The sequence below is a fragment of the Rutidosis leptorrhynchoides genome, chromosome 1 (genome assembly GCF_046630445.1).
Source record: "Rutidosis leptorrhynchoides isolate AG116_Rl617_1_P2 chromosome 1, CSIRO_AGI_Rlap_v1, whole genome shotgun sequence".
NCBI lineage: Eukaryota > Viridiplantae > Streptophyta > Magnoliopsida > Asterales > Asteraceae > Rutidosis > Rutidosis leptorrhynchoides.
The window spans coordinates 112,483,661-112,492,829 of record NC_092333.1 but is presented as its reverse complement, the minus strand read 5'-3'; the positions used below and the strand labels follow the sequence as shown (position 1 = coordinate 112,492,829).

The window sequence follows — 9,169 nt, the reverse complement described above, 5'->3', positions numbered from 1 at the left end:
GACCGGTGCCGGAATTTTCGCCGGAGAATACGATCACTGTAACAATTCACTGTAGCAGCTGGCGGCACTGTAGCAAGTCACTGTAGCAGTACTGTATCGGTACTGTAGCGGTACTGTAGCGGTGCTGTAGCAATTCTGAAATTTTACAATTTGGTCCCTGAAATTTTCAGAATTTCATTTTTGGTCCCTGAAGTTTATAAAAATTATAATTTTGCCCCGTAAGTGGAATTTAAGCCGCAAAGTGTCTATTCCACCATTTTCAACTGTTCCGGACGTAACGGTGATCTCTGTTTTCTACAATTCAACCCCGTTTGTGTTAAAAAATTATTTGTAAGGTGATAATGTCCACAGAAGAGTCAACATCATCTTCCGGAGCTATGATTATGCTCACAGCCACAAACTACACGCTGTGAAAACCTTGGATGGAAGATCTCCTCAGCTGTAAGGATTTGTTCGATCCTATTGAATTGAAGGGTATAAACCCTGATTCTGCCAAAGAGAAAGAGTGGAAGAAATCAAACCGAAAAACTATTGGTCAGATCCGTCAATGGATTGATCATAGTGTCTTCCACCATGTTGCACATGAGACAGACGCATATGTCCTCTGGAAAAAGTTGGAGGACATGTACCAGGCCAAGACTGCTCGGAATAAAGCCCTGCTGATGAGGCGTTTAGTCAACATGAAACTCAAAAGTGGAACTTCAGTTGCCGAGCATACCAGTGAGTTCCAGAGCTTGGTCAACCAGTTATCTTCTGTAGAGATGCCGCTTGGCGATGAAGTTCAGGCGCTACTGCTACTTAGTTCCCTTCCCGATAGTTGGGAAACGCTGGTAGTAACACTCAGCAACTCAGCCCCGAATGGCAAACTTACCATGTCAATGGTCAAGGATGCCCTATTCAGTGAAGAGGAAAGGAGAAAGGACATGGGCACAGATCAGACCCATGCCTTTATCACAGAGAATCGGGGGAGACAGCGAATGAGTAGCAAAAATAAATGTAGAGGCAGAAGCAAGAGCAGGGGCAGGTCAGTTGATGGCAGAAAACCAACATATAAATGCCATCATTGTGGATTAGAGGGACATATGAAAAAGAACTGCTATAGATTGAAAGAGGAACAAGGTCAAAGCAGTTCACAACCGAAGAATAAGGTTGGAGAAACATTAGTGACTATCTCTGGTGATGTAGCTTATTGTTTAACCCATGATGAGACATGCCTTCACGTCTCACGAGAAGAAACAAAATGGGTGGTAGATACTGCAGCTTCCTACCACGTGACTCCATACAAGGAATACTTCACAACATACAAAGCTGGAGACTTTGGAGCTGTGAAGATGGGAAATTCCAGTTCCGCTGAGATTGTCGGAATTGGTGATGTCAAGATAAAGACAAGTTCCGGGAGCACAATCACTTTGAAGGATGTCCGCCATGTGCCAGATCTTCGGCTGAATTTACTTTCCGGAGTAGCTCTCGACAAACAGGGCTATAATAGTCATTTCAGTAGAGGCACATGGAAATTGTCAAGAGGCGCTATGATAGTCGCTCGAGGACACATTTGTGGCACACTATACAAAACTCATGTGAAGATCTGCACATACAGTATTAATGTTGCAGAAAAAGAGGCGTCACAAAATTTATGGCACCAGAGACTCGGCCACATGAGTGAAAAAGGGTTGTCTACCCTAATAAAGAAGGAGCTTATCAATGTAGACAAGGACGCTGCACTAGATCCTTGCAATCATTGTCTGTTTGGTAAGCATCATAGAGTCTCGTTTAATTCATCTTCAACGAGAAAATCAGAGTTACTGAGTCTGGTACACTCTGATGTTTGCGGTCCCTTGGAGGTTGAATCAATTGGCGGCAACCGATACTTTCTGACGTTTATCGATGATACTTCTCGAAAGGTGTGGGTATATTTCTTACGGACGAAGGACCAGGTGTTCGATTACTTCAAACAGTTTCATGTCATGGTAGAACGTGAGACAGGAAAGAAGTTAAAGTGTTTTCGATCCGACAACGGCGGTGAATACTCTTCCAGGTAGTTCGATGCCTATTGCAGATCATATGGCATCCGACATGAGAAGACGGTCCCACGTACCCCTCAACATAATGGTATAGCAGAAAGAATGAACCGAACAATCATGGAACGTGTTCGGAGCATGCTCAGTATGGCTAAGCTGCCAAAGCCATTCTGGGGAGAAGCAGTCAGAGCCGCTTGTTATTTGATCAACCGATCTCCATCAGTACCACTGAATTTTAAAGTTCCGGAGAAACTTTGGTCTGGAAAGGATCCATCATAATCTCACTTAAGAGTATTTGGATGTTTGGCGTACGCACATGTATCCAAAGAGCTCAGGCAGAAGCTGGATGTAAAGACTACTCCATGCATATTCATAGGCTATGGAGATGAAGAATTTGGATACAGATTATGGGATCCAAAGGAGAAAAAGGTGATCAGAAGTAGGGACGTGGTGTTCCATGAAAGCCAGACAATAGAAGATATTGAAAAGCCCACAATATCTCAGAAATCAAATGTTGTCACTCAGGTGCCAGAGGTAACAACAGAATCATTTATGAGAAATGAACATGCAGTGCAAAAAGAAATGCCAGAAGTAGAAGATAATGAGGAAAATGACGGTGCTGAGCAAGGGGAGCCACAACCCCATCTGCCAGACGTTCCAGCACCATCACAAGGTCAAGATGATGGTGGATCTCCTCAGAATGTTCCAGAAGTTCGTAGATCTGAATGAGGTCGGATTCCATCGAGTAGATATCCAGAATCCGAGTACATTCTACTTACTGAAGATGGAGAACCGGAGAGTTTTCATGAAGCAGTAATTCATAAGGATAAAGAAAAATGGTTGCTCGCAATGCAGGATGAGATGGATTCTCTGCAGAAAAATCAAACTTATGAGATTGTAGAACTTCCACGCGGGAAGAAGGCACTGAAAAATAAATGGGTGTTCAAGCTGAAAAAGGATGGTATTGGAAAAGTGGTGAAATACAAAGCACGACTTGTAGTCAAAGGATTCCAATAGAAGAAAGGGATTAATTTTGACCAGATATTTTCACCAGTAGTCAAGATGACTTCAATTAGAGTCATACTTGGATTGGTCGCAAGTATGAACTTGGAGCTTGAACAGATGGATGTAAAGACAGCTTTTCTTCATGGAGATTTACATGAAGAAATTTACATGGAGCAGCCAGAAGGTTTTGAGGTTTCAGGAGATAACCTCGTATGCAAGCTGAAGAGAAGTTTGTATGGTTTAAAACAGGCACCTAGGCAGTGGTACAAGAAGTTTGACTCGTGCATGGTGAGTCACGGGTACAAGAAAACTGCAGCAGATGAGTGTGTCTACATTCAGAAGTTTTCTGAAGGAGATTTCGTTGCTCTTCTACTTTATGTAGACGATATTTTGATCGTAGGGAAAGACGCAACGAAGATCAACCAGCTGAAGAAGGAACTCTCTAAGTCTTTTGACATGAAAGACTTAGGACAGGCTCAACAGATTTTGGGAATGCAGATAACCTGAGACAGGAAGAATAAAAGGTTATGGCTATCTCAGGAGAAGTATATTGAACGAGTGCTTTCACGTTTCAATATGAACAATGCCAAACCTGTTAGCATTCCATTAGCTAACCATTTCAAGTTAAGAAAGAGTTCTTGTCCCTCATTCAAGGAAGAGATCGGGGAGATGTCGTCAGTACCATATTCTTCAGCAGTTGGAAGTTTGATGTATGCGATGGTGTGTACAAGGCCCGATATTGCTCATGCAGTGGGAACGGTGAGTCGTTTTCTCTCGAACCCCGGGAAAGAGCATTGGGAGGCGGTAAAATGGATTCTCAGATATCTTAAAGGTACAAAGAATCTATGTCTTTGTTACGGGGGAGCTGATCCAATCTTGGAAGGCTATACAGATGCGGATATGGCCGGAGATCCTGATAGTAGGAAATCTACTTCAAGATTCATTTACACTTTTGCAGGGGGAGCTGTTTCATGGCAGTCAAGACTACAGAGGTGTGTTGCATTATCCACAACTGAAGCAGAGTATATTGCTGCCGCAGAAGCTGGAAAAGAAATGTTGTGGTTAAAGCGTTATCTTCAAGAATTTGGAATCAAGCAAAAGGAGTACAAGGTATATTGTGACAGTCAAAGTGCTATAGATTTGAGCAAGAACTCCATGTACCATTCTCGTACAAAACATATTGATATTCGCTATCATTGGATACGCGAGGTAATTGATCGACAACTGTTGAGACTAGTGAAGATCCATACAAAGGAGAATCCTGCGGATATGTTAACAAAGGTGGTGACTCGAGAGAAGTTGGAGTTATGCAGAGACATAACTGGAATGTTTGTGGATTCGGCTGGAGGGGGAGAATTGAAGATTTCCAGCCTACAATCTAGAAGCCCACCTTCTAGATATTCAAAGTAGGCAACCTTGATAACTCATATGGAAGTAGCAAAGTTGATAACGATGACGGCCGCCAACCTTCTCCGTTCACACCATTCCACCGCCATAGAATTTTTACTATAAATAGATGTGCAAACCTCAGTTGTAAATCATCTCAAATCACTCAGAGAAGTGTAATCACAACCTAGAGAGTGTGTGTGTGTGTGTGTTTGAGAGTTTTTTTTTTTTATAAGAGTTTTGTAATACTCTGTACAAATCTATTCTTGTAAAGTAATAGAGTTATTTTCTCTCAAATTTGTATCTCCCAACGTCCAGGCGATCCCCTCTTCCTAACAACAGATTAAAAGCATGATACTCCATCCTTATCGTTGATTATCAATTATTTATTTTAAAGACAAAGTAGTCGGAATCACCGATGGGGATAGAAATCACCAACTAATCATCTTTCACGCACATATGCGTCTTCGGACAAAAATTTGAACTGCATTACAAGGACTCGATTCTTAAACCATTTCGAGAGGCAGCCGGAACATGCTTTCATTCCTGAAATACGAGTCGGTAAAACCTCCCGTAATGGCTTATCAATTATAATGCAAACAAATTTTGGGTGATGTATAATAGATTGGAAAATTATTATACTCTTTGTATTTAAAGTTAGTTCAACTATAAATGATTTAAAATTAAAAGATTAAGAGTATTAAAATATACTATTGTACATGTTAGTGATTTTATTATTTATTTTTTCAAGTGGTTAAGTTTTTCGAGACTGATAAAAATGCTAAAATAGAAGACTAAAATGGGATGAAATAATACGTTTTTTTCCTTCCAAAAATGATTGCTATTATTAGATTAGAAGTCATGATAAATAATTGCAATATCTTGTATCTAAATGTAACTTTATCATCATAACCATAACTTTTTTCATGAATATGAATACATATTTACTTTAGACAAAAGAAGAAACATTTCTATAATAAGTAACCCGCCCTAAGAATTGAACACCACGAGTCGTGACACTGAGCTCGGTGTTAATTCTCAGTGTTAAGCTATTTAAAACCGAGGCCAAAACAGGAGAAATCGTTCAGTGTTAAATTTCAGTGTCCAATTTATTATTTAATTATTTTTTAATACTTTAATAATATTATTTTAAGAAAGAGAAGAAGAAAGAGAAGAAAAAAATAAAGAAAAATAAAATAAAATTAAACAACAGCGTTACCCATCCAATGCTGAAATTAACACCGAATCTAACACTGATTTAACACCGGGGGAACTCGTGCGCACCGTTATCCCCGGTGTTAAATCTCCTTAACACTGAAAAATGTGTACGACTCCCCGTGCTCTAAAATATTTTGCATCATTTAAATTCTTACTAAAATTAAATAAACATCCATCAATAACCCACATAACTATTTTAGTAATTAATTAAAGAGGGAAACCACATAGAAATTTACGTTAATTTAGCACTTATACAAAACACCCTTGCACTATATAATTGTGGTAATATAATTCATTAACATAATCTTCATACCAACATACATTAAAATTTTACCAAAACTCTCCCTTTTAAGCCATGTACAGGGTAGCAAAAGCCTCCGAGTATCTTGTGATCACCGGTTACGGGATCAAAGACATCAAAATCGCGAAGAAAGCATGGATACTTCCCGGCCAATCATATTCCGTTTTCGACATTTCACCGGTGAACTACACGTTCGAAGTTCAGGCAATGAGCGCCGAAAAACTCCCTTTTATTCTCCCCGCAGTTTTCACAATTGGTCCTCACTCAGACCACGAAGAAAGTCTACACAAATACGCCAAGCTAATATCGCCTCACGATAAGCAATCGCAACATGTACACGATCTTGTGAAGGGGATCATTGAGGGGGAGACACGTGTACTTGCTGCTTCAATGACTATGGAAGAGATATTTAAAGGAACTAAAGAGTTTAAGCAAGAGGTGTTCGAGAAAGTTCAACTTGAATTGAATCAATTTGGTTTGTGGATCTACAACGCGAATGTTAAACAGTTGGTTGATGTTCCTGGACACGAATATTTTTCGTATTTGGGACAAAAAACACAAATGGAAGCCGCGAATCAAGCTAAAATTGATGTTTCTGAAGCCAAGATGAAGGTGATTATGATAATTTATTACTATTTTTATTTAATTATTAATTTTCAACTTTATACATATATTTGTTACAGTTTGAGGACTCCGCTCCTTTGAATACAACCTTATCAGTGTAAACGAGCTGAGTCAACTCAGAGCTCAACTAGACTCCAGCTCGGCTCGTTTAAAATTTAAAAACCTCGAGCCTCGATCTCAACTCATTTCAAGCATAAATTAAGCTGGAGCTTGACTTGTTTGATATATACCATACAAGCTCGAGCTTGGCTCATGTACAACTCGTTTATATAATAGTTATTTCTATATAATCATGTATTATTTTTTTTAAGAAAATAATGTATATAAATGAAAGGTTCGTTTAGGCTTACAAGCTTGTTGGAGTTTGAGATAAGAAGCTCGAAGCTCGTTTATTAAACAGTCTTTGAAAGTTGTTTAAGCTTAAGCTCGAATTCGTTTATATATGTTCAGCTTGAATCATGATTTTAACGAGTCAAACTCGAGTAGTTCAGCTCATTAACTTATATACATCACAATACCTGGGATTAACGGATAAGTAACCCCAAGTTTAGTGACCATGTTTCTAAATTACTAGAGTAGAAAATTGGAGAGTTTCATAAAACAAAGTGATGTTGATCAGTTTTTAATTGAATGATATAGGGTGAAATAGGATCGAAACTTCGAGAAGGGCAAACACTACAAAACGCAGCAAAGATTGATGCAGAAACAAAGATTGTATCAACACAAAGGCAAGGACAGGGGAAGAAGGAAGAAATAAGAGTAAGAACTGAAGTGAAGGTGTTTGAGAATGAAAGGGAGGCTGAGGTGGCTGAAGCAAATGCTGAGCTGGCAATGAAGAAGGCAAAGTGGGCCCAAAATTCTCAGGTGGCGGAAGTGGAGGCCAAGAAGGCGGTAGCACTTAGGGAAGCAGAGCTGCAAAAGGAGGTCGAAATTATGAACGCGTTAACTCAGACGGAGAAACTTAAGGCCGAGTTCTTGAGCAAAGCTAGCGTTGAGTACGAAACCAAGGTAACTTTCTACACATAGAAAACAACTTTATATACTTTTAGTTTTTCATCTAGTTGATTGATCATATATGAAGAAATTTTGGGTGACGATTTGTATGCACTATTTTTTTATTCATACACCATCAAATGCTTTAAAGTGTTATTCTGTACAACAGTCTAATGCATGTTAAGTGGTGTATGGTTAAAATTGATGGTGTATGGATCATCTGCCATACGGATTATGGAACTAATAAATTTGATTAAAACAAGGTTCAAGAGGCGAATTGGGATCTTTACAAGAAACAAAAACAAGCAGAAGCAATTCTTTACCAAAAAGAAAAAGAAGCAGATGCTCAAAAGGCGATGGCGGAGGCTGCATTCTACTCGCGTCAACAAGTAGCTGACGGTGAACTATACGCAAAACAAAAGGAGGCCGAGGGTCTAGCTGCTCTAGCTCAGGCCCAAGGTACCTACATACGCACCCTTCTGGGAGCGTTGGGAGGTAACTATGCGGCTTTAAGAGATTATCTAATGATTAATAACGGAATGTATCAACAAATTGCCAAGATTAATGGAGACGCGGTTAAGGGACTGCAACCCAAAATTACAATCTGGACTGGTGCAAATGGTGGTGCAGAGGGCGGTGATGGTGGTGCGATGAAGGAAGTCGCTGGGGTGTACAAAATGTTGCCGCCGTTGTTTAACACGGTTCATGAGCAAACTGGAATGTCGCCACCTGCTTGGATGGGCAAAATTAACGAGTCTTGATTGTTGAATAAAAGTTAAGGTCATGATATGAAATGAGATAAGTTGGTCTACGGATATTTGAATTCTAATAATGGGTTGGAGTGTCTAATTGTCTACTACATATAATGTGAATTATAGTGTAAAAGTGGAAATCTATGTGTTTGTTGCAATTAAAGTATGGGCATTGTATATTTGGTTTGAATGATTGTGCAATAACTTTGTGTCTATCTACATATTTTCATATTATATTTTCTTATTAATTATATGGATATGGATATGGATATGGATTTATCGAATCTCAAATGTTTTAACCTATTATTTATAAGTGTCAGTTTTTAGATGGGTTCACATGCATAACATAAGTCCACTGAATATTAATTAACAATTAACAATTTCAAATTTCTATCATATGTTTTTAGCAAAAAAATATAATAAGGATAATTTACCATACTAAATTTTACTGATTAATCAAAGTAGTCTATTGCATATGATATGATATGATGCAGGTGTAAAACGAAACTAAAATACGTTAAATTAAAAATATTTCTTGCTGCTTGCCGTTCAAAAAAAAAAAAAAATATTTCTTGCTAAATGCAGAATAATACAAGATACGGAGTAACTTTGTTGGCAATATGCATGTTTTGAAAGTAGCTTAGTATAAGTATATATTTTGCCATCTTGATTGATATAAATTGATTATACTAATTTTAATGTATAAAAGGTACAAGAGGCGAACCGGGCCTATACAAGAAACAAAAAGAGGCTAAAAAGGATTTGAGAGATTATTTGATGATCAATTAATGGAGAAATGTAAAGCGCGGCTATTCGAAGTGAAAGAAAAAAATGAAGAAGGGTCATTACCCGGCGTTGTTTGGTTGTAGCGG

General features: G+C 38.7%; 1 protein-coding gene across 1 annotated transcript; it reads left to right on the top strand.

Moving 5' to 3' along the window:
- Nucleotides 1-5,982: 5,982 nt before the first annotated feature.
- On the top strand, nucleotides 5,983-8,462 carry LOC139864018 (flotillin-like protein 4). Its single transcript, XM_071852610.1, has 3 exons — nucleotides 5,983-6,540; nucleotides 7,192-7,560; nucleotides 7,809-8,462. Exons 1-3 carry the CDS (start codon nucleotides 5,983-5,985, stop codon nucleotides 8,304-8,306), a joined length of 1,425 nt encoding a protein of 474 aa, XP_071708711.1. The 3' UTR covers nucleotides 8,307-8,462.
- The last annotated feature ends 707 nt before the right edge of the window (nucleotides 8,463-9,169 follow it).

What these genes read in the sequence shown, in the direction of transcription:
- LOC139864018 (XM_071852610.1), top strand. Translation starts at nt 5,983, where the DNA reads ATGTACAGGGTAGCAAAAGCCTCCGAGTATCTTGTGATCACCGGTTAC. An exon ending in TTTCTGAAGCCAAGATGAAG is followed by an intron (nt 6,541 to 7,191) that starts GTGATTATGATA and finishes TGAATGATATAG; the next exon opens with GGTGAAATAGGATCGAAACT. An exon ending in GCGTTGAGTACGAAACCAAG is followed by an intron (nt 7,561 to 7,808) that starts GTAACTTTCTAC and finishes GATTAAAACAAG; the next exon opens with GTTCAAGAGGCGAATTGGGA.